Below are 21938 nucleotides of genomic sequence, written 5' to 3'. Positions count from 1 at the left end.
TGCCAATCCTTCAATGTATTGTAATTTGTCTTTTCGAGCTTTTTTCTTAACTTCTTTATTAAGTTCTGAGTATTCTATTTGTAGCTTTTCTTTCAACCTTTCTGATCTTGCCTGATTGTACTTACTTTTTGTAGATCTTCTCTTTTCAATAACATTCCAGGTTGTATCTGAAATCCACCTTTTCCTTGTACTGTCTCTAATTCCAAGCACATTTACAGCTGTATCGTTAAACATAGTTTTTACTTTGTTCCAATGTTCATTTAGATCAGGACCAATGTTGTTGTTGTTTTCACTGATATTTTGTAGTGTTTGGTATTGGTTTCTTATGCTGATGTTAAATTTTTGTCTTATCATGTTGTCTTTGAGGCGGTGGATGTTATATGCTTTTCTGTTATGCTGTGGTCTGACTACCTTTTTCAGTTTAAGTTTAATTTTCCCAAGTAGAAGGTGATGATCACTTCCACAATCGGCTCCCCTTTTGTCACAGACATCCATCAGTGACTTTCTCCATCTTCCATTTACAATTATGTGGTCTATCTGGTTTTGGTCCCTGCCATTTGGTGAGTTCCATGTAAGCTTGTGAATGTCCTTGTGTGGAAATAAGGAACCTCCAATAACTAGATCATTCAAGCCGCATAAATCTATTAAAAGTCCACCATTTTCATTGCATACTCCACATCCATGTTTTCCCATTATTCTTTCCTTACATGAGTTATCTACCCCAATCTTTGCATTTAGATCACCAATTACAAGACATAAATCATGTGCTGGTACTTTACTGACAAGGGATTGTAATTTGTCATAAAACTTATTCTTGTCCTCAATACTAACTTCGTTGGTAGGTGCATAGCATTGAATCACTGACAGTTTTGAGTATTTTGAGTAGAATCTTGCCATAATAAGCCTTTCATCAACTGGTTGCCATTCTAGAAGAGCTCTTTTTGCTTCCTTGCTTAGTACTAAAGCAACTCCCTCATAGTGTTTGTTGTCTGTTCGGCCTGAGTACAGTATGGTCTCACCTGTGTCAGTTGTGATCGATCCGTTGTTTAACCATCTGCATTCACTGACACCTAGTATACTGATGTTATACCTTCTCATCTCATTGACAACTTGTGCTGTTTTTCCCGTCTCATACATTTTTTGGGTACCAATTTTCGTGGGTTGAGAAAAGATTGTATGTCCAAGGATACTAAATTTCATGGTTTTGCAAAAGTCTGCATACAAGCTTAATGAAAATTTGTCACTTGTTAAACTTTTTTATTTGTGGTTTACCTGTACCTACGAAATCCAAGAAAAAATTTGGTATCCTAAACTAATAAACAATCCACAATATATAAATACTGTATAAAAATAGGAAGATGTGGTATGATAGGCAATGAGACAACTCTCACCAGAGTCAGAAACATAAATATTATAAACAATTAAAGGACGCCATATGGTGTTTATTTAATTGTCAGTTGACTCAAATCTGGCAGTCAATATCTAACTGAAATCCAGTTAAAATGTCTGATGAGTGGATCTGTCTGTCAATTTCTATTTTTAGATTTTACAAGATTATGATGATAAAGATTAATTATTTTCTATTTATAGATTTACAATATAGATTATTTTCTATTTTTAGATTTTACAAGATATGATGATAGATAGATTATTCTCTATTTTTAGATTTTACAAAATATGATGATAAAGATTAATTATTTTCTATTTATAGATATTACAAGATAGATTATTGTCTATTTTTAGATTTTACAAGATATGATGATAGAGAAAGATTATTTTCTATTTTTAGATTTTACAAGATATGATGATAGAGATAGATTATGATTCTGATGGTACAGTATCATTGGAGGAATGGAAGAGAGGAGGGATGACAACCATACCTTTACTAGTCTTACTAGGATTAGATACAGTACGATATACTCTATGTCATTGTCAATTCACAATTCATAGTCTGCATTAAGTTTTTTTTAAAGACAAGACAATAATGTTGGACTTATACAGGGTTGTATTATATATCGTGATAGATAGGTTTGGGCATGAGTTGTTTCCCGTAGTTCGTTACTAATATGCCGTAATATGTCACTTTTCAGATGGTTTTTGTCAAAAATGAAAGGGGTCGCATCTGTGTTCATTCTCAACCTTTATATATGATATGTATTATCATCAAATACAACTTACATTTATAAATCAAGAATAAACAAAAATGCGGCCACTTCCATTTCAAATGGAAACCGTCTACAATTAACCAAAATGCCAAAATTTCAAAGATTTCAGTAATTCATCATGATTTAATGATGCTAGTACCCGATACATGTGCATTGTATTGTCAAAAACTTTGTAAAACTGCTATATTTTGGGGCCAAAAGAGGGTCTTACTGGACCTACTCCTTTGGTTAATCTGACAACAAAAATCGATCTTTGTGTGTTTTAAATAAAGGCACTGTATAAAATATAAACTGTAGATTCATAAATATAATACAAGAATTTATTACTGTGAATCTTGAACAACAGACAGACAGGCAAAATTGATAATAGTCATTTCTTAAACACGAGACAATAGAATACAGCTAATTGAAAAAGACTCTGAAGGTACATCCATTACAAATCATAACTCAACCAACAATAACATGGCAAAAAAAAAACCACTACAAGAAGGTACATCCATTACAAATCATAACATAACCAACAAAACCATTTAAAAACCACTCCCATAGAGAATTGACTTCATATTGCAATGTTGCATGTTTTCAATAAAAACAACATTGAAACAGCTTGACTGAAATTAGAATGTATAGTTATTATTGATGACATGACAGTTTTTAAATGTTTTTTTTTTCTTCTATTTAACAGAATGTGCAAGATGATGGGACACATGTCTGGAGATTAAAACATTTTGGGAGACCAGCTTACTGTAATTTGTGTCTTAATATGTTAATGGGTGTAGGAAAACAAGGGTTGTGCTGTACATGTAAGTTATACAACAAGTAAATGTACATGTAAATTACAAAAAAATGTAAATATACATGCATGCAAGTTACACAAAATGTATATCACACACAACATATGCAAACAAGGGTTGTGCTGTATATTTAAGTTAAACAAAATGTCAATGTACATGTAATTTCCTCAAAATGTAAATATAAATGTAAGTTACACAATGTAAATCTAACACAACCCTATACATTAATGAGTGTAGGCAAACAAGGTGTGTGGTGTACATGTACCAGTAACACTGTGTCTAAACCACACCGGCAAAATTTGCTCGGACTCGATGGTATCTAACATCCGGCACAATGACGGAACACCAACAGACAAAAGAAAGGTAGATTTCTCCTTATTTTTTTATTTTTTTTTATGATATTGAAGAATATATATACATATACAACTATTTTCTATTGTGAGATGCAATATGTTCTACAACCGTTCTATATTAACGGAGAAATAAGTCAAAATGCATGTCAAAATGACGAATTGAGTGAACCTTGCCTCGAAATTGTTTAATTTCTTGTTAAATTGTTCACATTGTACGGAAAGAAAGGTACGGGAAGATAGATATTGACACGGAGATTGCAAATTTAGTTATTATGAGCATCTCAATAATTGTATTTCTGTGTATGGAACGAAAGAAAAGGGTCATGTCAAATTAAAATAAACCGGTTTCGTCAATGTTGTTACTACACAATCACCCGGTTTCGTCTATATATATCACCTGGTTTTTTTTTGGTTTTTTTTAACAAACAATTTATGAAAAGAAACTTTGGCACGGATCTGAACATTGTCTTTCGAGAATTTAAATATATATTTATTGTAAAGTAAACTTGGCGTGTTAAAATCTATTTTAAACGGGCACTTTTGGACATAGTTAATTATGATAATACACATTTTCCTAATGAAAGGCGTATCCCTTATTTCACTTAACTTCAAACTAATTTTAAATGGAATACAAATACTGAATTGCAAACACTGGTATCTAATTATCTTGTAACATTATTATATTTTCTTTGTTTATGATAGTAGTATGTAAAGATGAAAAATAAAAGGATGTGTTTTGATTGTGCCATAATTTTAATTTACTACTAGAACACACCCGTGATATCGCGGGTCCGTGACTGAATTAAAGTATATAACTATGCGCAAGACTTATTTTAATATTGGTATTGTCATCTGATAAAGTCATGCCGATTATAAGATACGCAGTTTTATCCTGCTTTCAAATCTTTCTGTTTGAATCCGTCGAACTGGAACTTATCAATTATTGGTAGTATTAATTAGTTGGAAAACAAAAGGTCCTGGAATGGAATATTTTTTAATCAACAGCATTGTCCTATATTAGTCATAAAGTTGAATTCTTTGATTCGCTGTTTTACGTCATGCCCGCTAACAAATGGAAAACTGTACCTATACGCCTTATTTTAGTCCAGATTTTTAGTATTCGTATTGTTATCTTAGAAAGTTTTACTGATTAAAATGCTACAATAGGTAACAATTTGACAATCTAGTAGTGTCAACCCTGTGAATATGACCCGTGTATAGAGCATATTAATCCTGAATACACCGTTTGGTCAGATGCGGAACCACGGCCGACACTCGGCTAACCGAGAGTTTGGTCGGTTAATATATATTGAGTATGCGGCTATATCGGCGGTTGGTCTGTTAATCGGGTTGGCTAAAGTCTGTTAATCAGGTGTTATCGAGAAATCATTGAAAGTTCAGCATGTTTCACTGTATAACTTTTTAAATATATGTTTATCATAAAAAGTATTCATGTCTAACAAAACAATTCAATGTACTTAATCCAGTGGTGTAATTATTATTTTTCTAGCTTCAATGTACGATCTATAAAATGAAAAGGTGGGTTACTCTTCAATAAATTTATACACATTTTACACACACAAACTGTACACAAAATGACACGTTGGTTGAATTTACGTGCATGCAATATTTTAAACATAGAAAAAAGACAGGCATTATGTTTGTTAACCATACTGAAATCATTGTGTGAAAAATCTTCACGAAAATCTGTATTTTGGTGACATAAATCAATCTTTAATTAAAACCTGGTCTGTTAATGGGTCGGATGTATAAAACCCGGTCTGTTAATTGGTCTGTTAAGAGTTATGAATGGCAATAAAAGTATAATTTTATTGCTATACAAGTACACACCCGTGATATCGCGGGTCCGTGACTGACTTAAAGTATATAACTATGCCTAAGCCTTATTTTAGTAATTGGTATTGTTATCTGATAAAGTCATGTCGATTATAAGATACAGTTTTTTTTGCCTTCAAATCTTTCTGTTTGAACCCGTCGTTTTTGCTTTCAAATCTTTCTGTTTGAACCCGTCGACCTGGAACTTATCAATTATTGGTAATATTAATTATTTGGAAAACAAAAGGTCCTGGCTATCCAGGAATGGAGTATTTTCAGCCCTTTGATTATGAACCGTGTATATAGCAAAATCCTAAATACACCGTTTGGTGGTGCGCCTGTCAAATGCGGAACGTACAGCTAAGGTAATAGCTAACAGGTGAATATACTATTGGTATCGGTATCGGATTCGACCCGGAACTTGTTAATTATTGGCAATATTAATTATGTGGAAAATAAAAGGGTCTGGAGTGGTGTAATTTTTAATCTACACCATTGTCCTATATTAGTTCTATATAGAGTTGAATTCTTTGATTTGTCGTTTTTACCCGATGACGGCTGACAAATTGGACCTCGTAATTTTAGTATCATAAATGGGGTGTTATCGGATCAAATAGGTAGGCTCAAGACGAGCGGCTAAAATATACGGAAACAACACATGAGCAATGAAACATAAAATATACGGAAACAACACATGAACCAGTGGCGGATCCAGGGGGTTGGAACCCCCACTTTTTTTGCCGATCAATGCATTTGAATGGGAGCATATAGTTGGAACCCCCCCCCCCCCCCCCCCTTTTACTCTGGGTTGGGAACCCCCCTTTTTAAAATGGCTGGATCCGCCACTGTGAACAATGAACAATTTAAACAATGGAAATAGAAAATTGATAAAAATTGTTTCAAAAAGTGTAATATTACTAGTAACGTAATGTTAATTTCATCCAAGAATGGTCGCATATGTCATGTGGATTCTGTTTAATTGTCATGCATGACACCATACATTGGTATTCAGTATATAAATCAGAGATAAACGTCGTAATGTAACTAAACATCAGTAAGTAAAATATATTGGGATGCTAAAATATAAAGAATAGAGAAAGAATAATGAGTAAGATAAATAAAAGGTAAAAGGAAAAAACGTCACGGAAGAAACGTGACATAACAATTTAAAGAATACAGAAATAAACAACACCCCCAATCCCAACCCTCATGGTATACACGATAATCTGGATGGAGTAGCAGAATATAGAATAATAGATAAGGACAGTAGAGAGTGATGCATTGCTAAAAAAGAGAGAAAAATTAATAATTGTTTAAGAATACACACCTGAAACACCCCTGGGTGTTGAAACAGGAACGGATTGCGATGTACTCATATTGGTGACAAATGCTAGAAGTTTACATGTGGACAACTGCCGTTCTCCTCTACACTTATGAAGAAAGGAACTAAACGGAATACAATGTATTAAAACTTAAGATGACCAAATGTAGCTGCATTCGCTCCTTTCCATTTACTTCTTGAGAATGACTAACATTGCCTATGTAAAATTTTCTGATGTCAGACACTCAAATCAATGAATGTGTTCGTAGATAGTAGATGTTTTTTGTGTTCTGTTAAATTGTTCCTTTTAAAATTGTTATACAATGATGACTGATGTACCCATATTTTGACTATTTTATTTATTGTGTCTGTTTATTTAACGCCATCAATGTAAATATAACGGAATTTTATGAGACTGTCATTAAAGTGAGAGGGTTAGCGCTAAAGAACCAGGTTTAATCCACCATTTTCTACATTTGAAAATGCCTGTACCAATTCAGGAATATGACAGTTTTTGTCCATTCGTTTTTGATACGTTTTGTTATTTGATTTTGCCATGTGATTATGGACTTTCCGAATTGATTTTCCTCTAAGTTCAGTATTTTTGTGATTGTACTTTTTTTTTGTAAACAACATATGATTAAGTAATAGAAATAAAAAACCAATAGACCACTTTCGAGTTCATCCGTCACCGGAAAAAACTCGTCAATTATACGCGCCTTTATCACCGTCATCTGTGCGTTTAGGGGCGTCGTCACTTCCTTACAGTGTTGAGCGAGTGGTTGGAAAATTATAATTCTATATTGTACGAATTATTCGGCAAATTGAATTCTGAAAATAGACAATCAACACTGCTGTCATTAGGGAATTGTCAGTAAGTACCTACAGAGCAACCATTATTTCTAGTTTATCCTGCACAAAAACGATCACTTAGACGCTTGATGAACGTAAATAGTGCAGGGATACAGGCGAGCCCCTCTATCTGGTAAATGACGTCATAAAGGCGTGCATAATTGACGAGTTTTTGCTGGTGACGGATGAACTCGAAAGTGGTCTATTGGAGGATGCTTACGAATTAGAGTTTTTCGTCCAGTGACAAATATCATGTGCATATGAGAATGACAACACGTTATATGCAATGGACAGATGGACAGATGTACAGTTTATATTTATTTTACCGGTACCCTGTGTTGTATTAGAAAGACACTTTCAGTCGGATTTGAAAACGTGCTACTTTGAACAGAGTCACAGACACAAACATTGAGGCTGATTGAAAACATTAATAATAAATTCATGCATATTCCAGCGGCCAATTTATATCACGCTATATTGAAGTGACACCCTTCAATAAAATGCAAAAGAAAGTCAAAATAAAAATGCTCTTACTAGTAAATCACAACCGAAATGAATGACAGACTGACATTTTTTTACAAAACTTAATGAACAATTGCAATCAAGATATTTGAGGTTTGCGTTATAACGCAAATATAGGAAGAAAAATTTTTAAAAAAATGTGTGGCGCTAATTCGCTTTCGTAGGATACTGTTGCACCGTATTATCCTTTTTTTATTACTTAGGAACATCTCATTCTTAACTTTTTCTATGGGAAAATATAAAGGTAGCAAAAATAACTGTGGCTAAATAACTCTTAACTGACACAATTTCAATTGTCCAACCCATGCATTAACAGACTTTATTCCCATAATTTTCACTAAAACGTGGTAATATTCTCCTTATATTACAATTATGAAATATTCACCAATGCAAATTTATTTTTTAGACCCAAAGTACTATTTTGTGTCCTTTAAATGATATCTAAAATTGTTTGTTTCGACTTTTATTAAAAAATTCCTATGCGTATAAGCATAAATACTACATACTTGCGCGACGCCTTTTAATTTTACTGAAAACTGCGTAGACTATAAAATGTTTTTACGAGTGGAAAATGTTCTATGATAGATATCATTTTGTCAGACACTTTTCTTTTTTTGATTTGATTCTTATAATATGCCAAAAATCTGTATATTTGATACAGTTTAACATTAAATTGTGCGTTTTACTCTTAACAGACGTATAACCAACCCGATTAACAGACCAATCTCCCATATAGCCGCATACTCAATATAGATTAACCGACCAATCTCTCGGTTAGCCGAGTGTCGGCCGTGGAAACGTACAAATAAGGTAATAGGTAACAGGTGAATATACTATTGGTATCGGTATCAGACTCAACCCGGAACTTCTCAATTATTGGCAATATTAATTACGTGGAAAACAAAAGGGCCTGGATTGGTGTAATTTTTAATCTACACCTTTGTACTATATTAGTTATATATAAAGTTGAATTCTTTGATTCGTCGTTTTTACGTGATGACGGCTGACAAATTGGACCTCGTAATTTTAGTATTATAGATACTATATTATATACACTTAGTTTACAATATTTACTATCAATTATTAATACATTTATGCATTCAATCATTGACGAACAGTCCCAAACCGACTATAGTCTATACTGTTCTGCAAAAATTAATCATGCATGCAGTCCTGCCAGATTTTCTGGTACTATATATACTGTGTTACTTGCGCACTAAAGCAAGTTTTCAAACTTAAGCATCCATAACATAGCAGTGAGATTTGTAACTTTCTCCCCGTTTCTGGTAGGCACATTTATTTTCATGGCATGTTTTTCACATTATTTCTACAAATCAAATTCATTTTTGTACAGTTCAAATTCAATTGAAACTTCAAGATAACTTTCGAAAACAATATCTGACAGTTTTGTATTTTCAATGTGAATAAAAGTTGGTTTGCAAAACATGACCGTCATTTATATCTAGGTCTTATTAAGAAGAAGTGACGGTAATTACTTATCCCATAAACATTGACAATGAGACAACTTTCTTTTAGACACAAAAATTATGTTGAATTAATCAAGTTTAGGTCAGCGTATGCCTTGAACAAGGAGAAAAACACACAAACTGCATGAAAGCAAGCTATAACAGGGCGCTAAATTATAAATGTAAAACAATTCAAACAAGAAAACTACCTGCCTATTTTATGTTCAAAACGCATATGGTATAAAGCAACCAAAGACAACCATGGAATTACAAGCGTGTGATTCGGGGATGGACTGAGTCAAAGTGTTGTCGCTGACACAAACAGTACAACAAAAGTACAAATAATAAAAAATAATGAAAAAACCTTAACTCATCCGATGACAGAGCCTGTATAGTAAATGAGCGATGTGTGCCAAAGCTTGTATCATAGTTAAAATTATCCCTTAACGATTGTAGAAAAGATTACATACATAGAATGATTAGATAAGTTATAAAGGTGTCCATCCTTTTGTGCGAGAAAATCACATATCAATTGTGTGTTTCGATTTTTAAGACCGTAAACTTTAATTTCAAGTTTAAACATGTTCAACATATTTTCCCATAACTCATATAGAAAACGCATATTTAGAGAGCTTTAATCTCAATATGCTGTTAAAAAATTTCGGACTGCAAAGTAAATTAAAATATTTGTGTTCTATAAGAGTAGGAATTCAAGTGTTTGCTTATTATTTATTTGAATCTGAGACTCATAAATAATAAGCCGTTTTCCGGTGAACGAACTTGTTTTCCAACGACCCACAAAACTCCTTTTGAAAGCTGAAGTTAATTAATCAATTATAATGTAATGCGATTATGATTTTTTTTATTTGACCAAACCGGGTTATGCATTTTGAAATCTATGACGAAACCGGGTTGTATACATTGACGAAACCGGCCAGTTCCATTTTGACATGACCTATTTCTTTCGTTCCATACACAGAGATACAATTATGGAGATGCTCATAATAACTAAATTTGCAATCTCCGTATCAATTTCTATCTTCCCGTACCTTTCTTTCCGTACAATGTGAACAATTTAACGAGAAATTAAACAATTTCGAGGCAAGGTTCACTCAATTCGTCATTTTGACATACATTTTGACTTATTTCTCCGTTAATATAGAACGGTTGTAGAAAATATTGCATCTCACAATAGAAAATAGTTGTATATGAATATATATTTTGCGATATCATAAAAAAAAATAAAAAAATAAGGAGAAACCTACCTTTCTTTTGTCTATTGGTGTTCCGTCATTGTGCCGGATGTTAGATACCATCGAGTCCGAGCAAATTTTGCCGGTGTGGTTTAGACACAGTGAGTAAGTTACACAAAATGTAAATTACACAACACTGTACATTTAGATATGAAAATTCATTTGACCTTGAAAAAGACTCGGAATGAATTGGTTCCTCAATGTGTCACTTGATTTCATAATACACACACCTGATTTATAAACTTACCTTCATATGTTTACCTATATACCTAAAAGATAAACAAGTAATTGAGGTATAATCTTTAGTATTTAGTACGGCCCAAGACCACAATTATTTTGTAGTGCATTTCTTATAGACAATAAATGAAAATTTAAAAAATCCAACCTGTGCTTTTTCAATAATTTTTTTACAGTGTGTTGTACTACTTTTGGGAAAAATTATATCAAAATTATAGAAAACTTCATCAGCTCTAACTCAAAACATAGACAATTTCATTTGGAAGGGGTATAAAAAAAATTGGTAAGTAACACACTGTCCACACTAGGGACTATATTGGTGGACAACGAAAATCAAGGGACAACAATTGTGGTCTCGGACCATACTGTTCTATGATACAATGCATAATTTACAAGTAGTTCTGAACTCACGTTTTGTGAATTTTTAGAAACCACAAACAAAAAATTACGTAATACACTTTACAAATTCAAGTTTCCAAACAAAAAATGTTCCCAAAAACCAAAAAAGGCTCTTTTACATTGTTTTTATGCCCCATCTACAATAGTAGAGGCATAATTATGCCCGACCTACAATAGTAGAGGGGCATTATGTTTTCTAGTCTGTGCGTCAGTCTGTTCTTTCGTCTGTTCGTTATTATGCCAACCTATATAGTAGAGGGGCATTATGTTTTCTGGTCTGTGCTTTCGTCTGTTCGTTCATTCGTCCTTCCGTCTGTCCCGCTTCAGGTTAAAGTTTTTGGTCAAGGTAGTTTTTGATGAAGTTGAAGTCCAATCAACTTGAAACTTAGTCCACATGTTCCCAATGAGATGATCTTTCTAATTTTAATGGCAAATTAAAGTTTTTACCCCAATTTAACGGTCCACTGAACATAGAAAATGATAGTGCAAATATCAGGTTAAAGTTTTGGTTAAAGTTTTTGGTCAAGGTAGTTTTTGATGAAATTGAAGTCCAATCAACTTGAAACTTAGTACACATGTTCCCTATGATATGATCTTTCTAATTTTAACTCAAATTTAAGTTTTGACCCCAATTTCATGGTCCACTGAACATAGAAAATGATAGTGCTAAGATCAGGTTAAAGTTTTGATTAAAGTTTTTGGTCAAGGTAGTTTTTGAATAAGTTGAAGTCACATCAACTTGAAACTTAGTACACATGTTCCCTATGATATGATCTTTCTAATTTTAACTCAAATTTAAGTTTGACCTCAATTTCACGGTCCACTGAACATGGAAAATGATAGCGCAAGTGGGGCATCCGTGTACTATGGACACATTCTTGTTAATGTTGTTTTGTGTGTTTTCTCATTACAGTTTGTAAATACACAGTACACGAAAGATGTGTTCAGAGAGCTCCAGCCTGTTGTATAACTACGTATGTCAAATCTAAAAAAACATCACAGGTAAACAGACCGCAGGTAAAACACTTAAATACACAATGCGACCATAGATTTTTGTGATGGGAACCTATGTCTGTATGTAGGTATAACAGCTAATGTTAATGAAGCCACATTTTATAATATCATCAACTTATTTATGAATTGAAATTCTTCAGACCGCCTGACCACAAAATGTAAATTAAATATTTCATAGATGGAGAAATTTAAGGAATCAATATTTAAAATGAAAATAACAGCTAATTTTTGTGATAAAAAAAATACTGCCAAATAAATTGTCCAGAATAGTTAAAACTTCAATCTTTTGTAAATATAAGCACCAACAAAGTTTGGAAAATACTGCAAATTTGACTAGGAAAGGCGAAACACGAAAAAAAGTATCCATGAAAAATAAATTGATTTATAGTAGTTTTACTGATCTTTCCTCTAGTTGAGTGTTTATAAATGATAAACCTTTAGCTTGTATGAAGTATTTGTCTTGTTAACTTATCAAACATCTCATCATATGACTATGGTTGAGGAATTTTTTTCAGACTATGTTAGCTACAAAATGTTAAGAAAAAAATGTAGAAATTTTTTTTTACTTAAAGTAAAACTTTTTGAGTCCATAACTTTTCAAAGTTTTCCTTTTCTTTGTCTTGTTTTATTCATTAAATATCACAAAAAATTTAAAGTAAAACTTCCGTCCCCACAAGTCCTATTTCATCCACATAAATCTAAAGTACCCCCCTTTTCCACTTCGACCCACCCTAATTCCCATTCATTAGATATCACAAAAATCTTTGGGAGTGTTGTACTACATTTCTATGTTGTACACCACCTCCTCCTAACAAATAGAATAGATGTAGTTTGTTTGGTGTGTTAGAAGAATATGTGTTACCTTGTGTCAAGTAGTTGGAATAATATTTTAGAAGAATATTTGTTTACTCGTGTGAAGTATCAATTTAGGAGCATGGATTGTGGTGATAAGTTATACATTGTATATGAATTGTGTTATTGAAAAGTTTTCCTAGAGAAATGAGTGTTCTTTATACAACACAAAAACTTGTAATTTAAGGATAACAATAATTTTGTTGTGAAGGTGGTTATAACACTTTAAGGATTGCTGCAGTATTTTAATGAGATCGACATGTATGATTAGCCTTACCTTTTTAATAGGCTTTGAATTCACGTTCATATATTCATAAATCTCTGCGGTAAAAGTAAGATTCCGTTCAACACCTGTAGACCGATTCCAAGCAATATTTTCTTGTTCATGTATAAATTTTGTCATGCCGTATGAAATATGGGCCAAGAAATAAAAACTATTTTTTTTATTGAGTGGATTTATAATGAAGCGCTAACTAATAAATGTTTCAGTAATTAAATTCATAGATTTTCATCAATCCAAAGAAACAGATATTGTGAACTTGTATTGAAATATATGAACCAACATATGAGGACATTTACAGTCATTAAAACACAGGGAATATTTGAAAAAAATTAACTGTTTCATATGAAAAAAAATTAAATATTGTTAACAGAGTTAATTTTTAAAGAAAAATTTTAAACAAATGTTTAGTTTGTCATTGCATGACTTAGTATTGAACATCATACAGATGTATATAATGTTCGAAGTGTCTATAGATGTATAATTATTGGATATGATTTACTATTTTGATAACAGGTGATGAACCATCACTGGGTGGAAGGAAATTGTCCAGGAAAATGTGATAAATGTAAGAAATCCGTAAAGACTTTAAATGGTGTGACAGGACTACATTGTCGCTGGTGTCACGTAACAGTAAGTACATAATTGCTTGTCTTTATATGAATATTTTGTAGACGGTGTTATTACCAGAATATCCATTTTAATAAAAACAGCTATAAGCAATATTCGTTCCAAAAATACAGATACTTAAAAGCAACTATATTCTTTAACATATAAGTTTAAACCTCTAAAACAAGCTTTATTACTAAAAAATAAACAGAAAACCTGAGAAAAAAATGCCACACAATAGCACCACAATTGTGCAAATAGATAAACTTGTACAATGTAATATATATGGCAATGAGTCAAATAACAACCCAAAAAAGACCTGTAGGTCAAGTCTTCAATAGCAGAGTCCTGTCTTTACAATATGTACAGAAAAGTAGAAAAGGTTTCATTAGCAGAGACTAAAAGATCTGCTATCTACACCGAAAACGACTTACAAATATAATAATTTTAATTATTCAGATTAAAATAATTGATAAGTGTATTTTGTTGTTTTACAGCTTCACAACAAATGTATATTTAAATAGTTGAAACATATTATTTTTATATTTTACTAATACGCAACACATGTACAGTTTGATAAATATAGTTGATAAGTGTATTTTGAAGTTTAACTGCTTCACAACAAATGTAGAAATAGATTAACCCAGTTGAAGCATGTATTTTAATGTTTCACAGCTACACAATACATGTATAGTCATATAAACATACTTGATAAGTGTATTTTAATGTTTCACAGCTACACACTTGATAAGTGTATTTTGATGTTTTACAGCTACACAACACATGCATAGTCATATAAACATACTTGATAAGTGTATTTTGATGTTTTACAGCTACACAACACATGTATAGTCATATACGGAAGCAGGACAAATCACCTCACTGGCAAAACGCCCCACACCAAATCGCCCCACTTTTTCACCAACTCGCCCCACTTAAAAAAATTAAAAAATCGCCCCAACCTGGTTAACCAACTCGCCCCACTTTTTAAAAAAATCGCCTCACTTGTGAAAAGGGTTAAATCCAGTTAATTTTCCCCTGTCAACTCGCCCCACTTATTGAAAAAAGGGAAAAATCTACTTCTATATATGTAATTTTCAGGTCTACCAACTAGCCGCACTTAAATGAAAACTTATTTTGATTTTTGTAATCTACACAATACAACAAGAAAAAAACGAAATTTATTAAACTTTTTAACATTCTAAAAATATAATTGCAATTACATTTTTGTATCATTATTGGAGAATAACTTTATACTTGTAAGCTTAGTTATTTGTATAACAAATGAAAAGAAACCTGTTAATTGTATCATAATCATACTATTGATGCGTGATTAACATTTATATATAACTTTATTGCAAAAACAGAGATTTTAACAGCAATTTGATTTTATAGCACTTCACTTTGGTGTTCAAAGGTATTGACATGAGCAGGGACAAAGATATACAACGGGATTGCATCTTTTTTATTAATGTTTTATCTATTTGTCATGAGTGGGGCCAGTTGACAGACCGTATTTCAGCGAGATTTTAACCCTTTTCATAAGGGGAGCATGTTATCATAACTATTTGCAATGGGAGTTTACCCTTTTCATAAGTGGGGCGAGTTGGTAAACAAGAGTGGGGCGGTTTTTTAGAAAGTGGGGCAAGCTTGTGAAAAAGTGGGGCGATTAGGTGTGGGGCGATTTGCCAGTGGGGCGATTTGTCATGGATTCTCATATACACAAGTCATACTTGATAAGTGTATTTTGATGTTTTACAGCTACACAACACATGTATAGTCATATAAACATAATTGATAAGTGTATTTTAATGTTTTACAGCTACACAACAAATGTGCCCCACTTGTCAAACCAGAATGTGATCTAGGAGAATTCCGTGAACATACATTACCTCCAACCTGTGTCTGTCCAGCTGTTCTGGTAGGTAGTCAAAGGAACATAACTCTGTACTGGTATCTTGGTCTGTATTTGTTGTCTAGATTAACTGGGTGTTTGTTGTACTGTAAAATTATCTGGCTATTTTACCCTAAATAAATCTGTATTTAAGATTATTTCATTAATCAAATGATTCATAGGTTACCCTATTTAATGATTATTTACATACTAAATATGGAATTATTAGTATTGTTGTATATTTCTGTCTCTACCAAAAGTACATTTATTGGACAAATATCTAAATTATCTTGCTTTGATACTTGTAATTTCTACAAAAAATATTATGTTCCAGGTTTCTGTCTAAAATTAGGGTATACAGGTTTGGAAAAAAAAGGGTTTGCTAAATAAATTGAAAATTTATTTCAAATATTTCACAAAGTGCTTCAAACCTTGAAAATAGGTTAAACATTCTGAAAGCACATGTTGTTTTGGCCTTTATATATCAATATAAGTAATATCTTTGTAAAGAAGGATTAATTTTATTGAGAACATGTAAATAAATGATCACACCCTGTATATGTTGGAAGAGGAAAATATCCCTGAAATATTGACACAAAAATTTAAGATAATCCTGGTGTAGAGCAATGCATTTGTTAGACACATCACCTACCAAGCTCATTCCCCTTGATTTAAAGCTTGTAAACCAACAAATCCACCCAATATAGGAGTAATTAGTACATATTGGTAGGTCTCCTGATACTTGGATATCTTACCAAATCATGGGGCAAATATTTAAAAGAAAATTAGAATAGAAGTTGAAGCACTGCATACCTAACATATTGTGGATTTATATATTTTTTTAAGATACCAATTTTCCTAAATTGTGTAAAAATTCAATTTTTCATGATTTTTTGATTCTCTGGATTTGCCTGTATACAAGTCTAAAAAAATGTAATTTGTGGAACGTTTTAATTTGTGGTTGACTTGTACCAAATAAATTGATATCTGATGAATAACAATGAATTCACAGTATGTGTCAAGTTTTAAGTTTGGAACATTACTGGAAGCAGTTATACTGTACAATATATTCTGTTTGTTGTCGTTCTAATAGACACTCCAAGTGACAGGAAACCAAATTAGTCCTGCAGTCAGATGTTATAATCATGGTGATAGTTTGTTACATAACTTTTATTTTCTGTATCATTTTGGATATAAGGGTTCTTGAGTAATTGATATCTTCTTGCTCATCTTTTGAAGACAAATCTATTTTTAATATTTCATTCTAAATATTTATAAGTTATAAAAGTGTGTTTATTTTTTCTTATTAATTGGAATTTGTCAAAAGTTTCTTTTTCTAGATGACATTTTAAATGATGTTTTTTTTCCAAATATGATAACAAGAAATTTAAAGCATGAAACAAATGTTTAGGAAAAGAAAAAGAAAACTCGACTTGTTTGGCATCCTAAAGAAGGGAAACAAAATTGTGCTTGCCACATCTTTTTTTGCTGTCATGAAACTTCCATGATCAACATGAAAATCTGTCATTGTCATTTTGTAATGTCAGTTTTAAAACTAGAAATTTATCTTTTGAATTGTTGCATCAGAAAATATCTTGAACATCTTTCTTAAAATTATTAAAAAGTTCCTAATTTGTACATTTATTATGATATTAGAAAATATCTTTGAATATCTATTTGAACTTCTTTGCCAACCAAATTTATAATTACAACTTTAGAAACTACTGGTATGTTTAATGTAGGGGGTGGGGATGTAGATAGATAATGACTAGTATCACATGATTGTAACAGTCTGCAGCTTAACAAATATTTATGCATATTGTTACTGCATGTTTTGTTGTGTGTCATGCATGATTGATTTTGTTTGTTTGTTTACAGGGGTACTGGGTAAGTCTTTTATACATGCTTTTTAGCTGCTGCATGGTTTTGTTTACATGTCTCACCTGAAAAGTCCTGCTCGATCAATTATATACTGCTAAAATATATATACAATCAGATTTACACTTTTCATAGATTTACTATAAAAAAAAAGAAAACTACATGTGTATGCTATTTCACTTTCTACTTCATTGCATCCATCCATACCTTCATTCATGATTTTTATGATGGCTTTTCGATTTCAACCTTAATAATATTGGACCTGAAGTTAATCTCTTTAGATGCAAATGTTTGAGGGAATACTGTATTGCGCAGTATTATGTCACATAATTTATGTGTTCTTTTAAATATAATTCTGAATTATTCAAAATATATTCATCAAAATCTGAATATGATTTTGATTCTTTTTATGCCTTGCCGCAACTGAGGGGGCATTAAGTTTTTTCCTTGTCTATTTGTACAATATCATCTCTCAGGAAGTCTCAACATAAGTTTCTGTTCTCTATCTTAAGTTTACCTCAACCAAATGTGATTAAACTTATACAAAATTCTTATTACAGCCCAACAAGTTTGAATTTGATGAATGTCTATTCCATTGTTCCAGAGTAATGTTCCTTTTTAAATGAAATATTGCTAAACTTGCGATTACCGCACTCTGAATTTTCAAGTGGGAAATTGTATCTTCATTTATGTATGCAATGCATTTAGAATTGAATTGTTCCCACAAATACTGCTTAAGGTTAAACATCTATTGTTAGGTTTCTGTCAAATATTTATCAGTAACAATTTTTGTCAAGCCTGCGACTTTTGTCACAGAAAACTCGACATAGGGATAGTGTTCCAGCGGCTACGGCTTACTTCTTACAAGCTTTATATTTTAGAAGGTGGAAGACCTGGATGCTTCATACTTTGTATATGGATGACTCATGTTACAGAGTTTCTGTCAGTCACATGTCCAATGTCCTTGACCTCATTTTCATGGTTCAGTGACTACTTGAAAAAAAAGTTAAGATTTTTTGTAATGTTAAATTCTCTCTTATTATAAGTAATAAGATAACTATATTTGGTATGTGTGTAGCTTGCAAGGTCCTCATGCCTGTCAGACAGTTTTCCCTTGATCTCGACCTCATTTAATGGATCAGTGAACAAGGTTAAGTTTTGGTGGTCAAGTCCATATCTCAGATACTATAAGCAATATGTCTAGTATATTTGGTGTATTGAAGCACTGTAAGGTGTACATGTCCAACTGGCAGGTGTCATCTGACCTTGACCTCATTTTCATGGTTCAGTGGTTATAGTTAAGTTTTGTGTTTTGGTCTGTTTTTCTCATGCTGTATGCAATAGGTCTACAATATTTGGTGTATGGAATGATTGTAAGGTGTACATGTCTACCTGGCAGGTGTCATCTGACCTTGACCTCATTTTCGTGGTTCAGTGGTCAAAGTTAAGTTTTTAAATTTTGGTCTTTTTATACGACCGCAAAATTTGAAAAATTTTTCGTCGTATATTGCTATCACGTTGGCGTCGTCGTCGTCCGGCGTCCGAATACTTTTAGTTTTCGTACTCTAACTTTAGTAAAAGTGAATGGAAATCTATGAAATTTTAACACAAGGTTTATGACCACAAAAGGAAGGTAGGTATTGATTTTGGGAGTTTTGGTCCCAACATTTTAGGAATTAGGGGCCAAAAAGGGCCCAAATAAGCATTTTCTTGGTTTTCGCACTATAACTTTAGTTTAAGTTAATAGAAATCTATGAAATTTTGACACAAGGTTTATGACCACAAAAGAACGGTTGGGATTGATTTTGGGAGTTTAGGTTTCAACAGTTTAGGAATTAGGGGCCAAAAAAGGGCCCAAATAAGCATTATTCTTGGTTTTCGCACAATAACTTTAGTTTAAGTAAATAGAAATCAATGAAATTTAAACACAATGTTAATGACTACAAAAGGAAGGTTGGTATTGATTTTGGGAGTTAAGGTCCCAACAGTTTAGGAATTAGGGGCCAAAAAGGGACCCAAATAAGCATTTTTCTTGGTTTTCGCACCATAACGTTAGTATAAGTAAATAGAAATCTATGAAATTTAAACACAAGGTTTATGACCATAAAAGGAAGGTTGGTATTGATTTTGGGAGTTTTGGTCCCAACAGAATAAGGGGCCCAAAGGGTCCAAAATTAAACTTTGTTTGATTTCATCAAAATTGAATAATTGGGGTTCTTTGATATGCCGAATCTAACTGTCATGACTGTGTATGTAGATTCTTAACTTTTGGTCCCGTTTTCAAATTGGTCTACATTAAGGTCCAAAGGGTCCAAAATTAAACTTAGTTTGATTTTGACAAAAAATGAATCAGTTAGGTTCTTTGATATGCTGAATCTAAAAATGTACTTAGATTCTTGATTATTGGCCCAGTTTTCAAGTTGGTCCAAATCGGGGTCCAAAATTAAACTTTGTTTGATTTCATCAAAAATTTAATAAATGGGGTTCTTTGATATACCAAATCTAACTGTGTATGTAGATTCTTCATTTTTGGTCCTGTTTTCAAATTGGTCTACACTAAAGTCCAAAGGGTCCAAAATTAAACTTAGTCTGATTTCAACAAAAATTGAAATCTTGGGGTTCTTTGATATGCTGAATCCAAAAATGTACTTAGATTTTTTATTATGGGCCCAGTTTTCAAGTTGGTCCAAATCAGGATCTAAAATTATTATATTAAGTATTGTGCAATAGCAAGTCTTTTCAATTGCACAGTATTGCGCAATGGCAAGAAATATCTAATTGCACAATATTGTGAAATAGCAAATTTTTTTTTAATTAGAGTTATCTTTCTTTGTCCAGAATAGTAAGCAAGAAATATCTAATTGCAAAATATTGTGCAATAGCAAGATTTTTTTTTAATTGGAGTTATCTTTCTTTGTCCAGAATCAACTTAAATCTTTGTTATATACAATATACAATGTATATTCACTTTTTACCACCAACTGATAAATTAAAATAATCTTTACCATTCAGTGATAACAAGCAGTTTTTTTACATCTTAATATTTTATGATGTATTTAAATGAGTAGTTATTGTTGCAAACTCCATTAGAAATTTTAATTGAGATTAGTTTTGGAATAAGGGAAAGGGGGATGTGATTAAAAAAATTGGGATCAATTTTTCTCATTTGAAATTTCATAAATAAAAAAGAAAATTTCTTCAAACATTTTTTTGAGAGGATTAATATTCAACAGCATAGTGAATTGCTCTAAGAGAAAACAAAAATTTTAAGTTCATTTGAACACATTCATTCTGTGTCAGAAACCTATGCTGTGTCAACTATTTAATCACAATCCAAATTTAGAGCTGAATCCAGCTTGAATGTTGTGTCCATACTTGCCCCAACCGTTCAGGGTTCAACCTCTGCGGTCGTATAAAGCTACGCCCTGCGGAGCATCTGGTTTCCTGATAATATATGCAATTGGTCAATTATATTTGGTGTATGGAAATATTTTATAATCTTTATGTCAGTCACATTTTATTTAACCTTGACCTCATTTTCACGGTTCATGGCTCAGTGTTAATTTTTTGTGTTTTGGTCTGTTTTTATTGAACTATAAGCAATAGGTCAACTATATTTGTTGTATGGAAGAATTTTTAGCTGTACATGTCTGCCTGGCATGGTTCATCTGACCTTGACCTCATTTTCATGGTTCAAAGGTCAATATTTAGTTTTCTTGGTTTATGTTAAGTTTATGTGACAGTTGTAATAAAGCTTTATATTAAGGACTATCAACATAATATCAATTATTAGTAAAGAAGGGGAGACATTTCAGTGTGTGCACTCTTGTTTTATGTGCCTTGTTCTTGTCTCTTTAAGAAATCCAAAAAAACAAACTTGTTTTTCGTACACATTATTCCCAAAACTAATTATTGATATAAGAATCTTGTTAATAGAAAAATAATGAAATAAAATATTAGTTTACCTGACTTGTTATTAATTTGAATCAGGTCAAATGTACCAGAACTCATACTTGATTGAATGACACCTATAAGTTTTTCTTCAAACAGCATAGTGGCAGAATCAGTTTTTTAGGCCCCCTAGGTTGGGCATTATGTGTTTTTCGGTCTGTGAGTCTGTTCGTCTTTCTGACCTGCTACATGTTAAAGTTTTTGGTCAAGATAGGTTTTGATAATGTTGAAGTCCAATCAGTTTGAAAATTAGTACACATGT

General features: G+C 32.2%; 1 protein-coding gene across 10 annotated transcripts in view; it reads left to right on the top strand.

The window, feature by feature from the left end:
* The window catches only part of LOC139511306 (diacylglycerol kinase beta-like), a 142738-nt gene that overhangs the window by 63340 nt on the left and 57460 nt on the right, over positions 1-21938 (top strand). For 5 of the 10 annotated variants that reach the window (XM_071297939.1, XM_071297938.1, XM_071297934.1 and 2 more), the window contains 5 exons: positions 1790-1909; positions 2851-2968; positions 12112-12215; positions 13861-13977; positions 15776-15874. In XM_071297939.1, coding sequence (XP_071154040.1) covers positions 1790-1909; positions 2851-2968; positions 12112-12215; positions 13861-13977; positions 15776-15874 — 558 coding nt within the window. The remainder of the gene's footprint in view (positions 1-1789; positions 1910-2850; positions 2969-12111; positions 12216-13860; positions 13978-15775; positions 15875-21938) is intronic. The other 5 variants (XM_071297941.1, XM_071297936.1, XM_071297942.1 and 2 more) reach the window with 1 other exon arrangement.

The sequence above is a fragment of the Mytilus edulis genome, chromosome 2 (genome assembly GCF_963676685.1).
Source record: "Mytilus edulis chromosome 2, xbMytEdul2.2, whole genome shotgun sequence".
In the NCBI taxonomy this organism is placed as follows: domain Eukaryota; kingdom Metazoa; phylum Mollusca; class Bivalvia; order Mytilida; family Mytilidae; genus Mytilus; species Mytilus edulis.
This window is presented reverse-complemented; position numbering and strand designations above follow the sequence as displayed.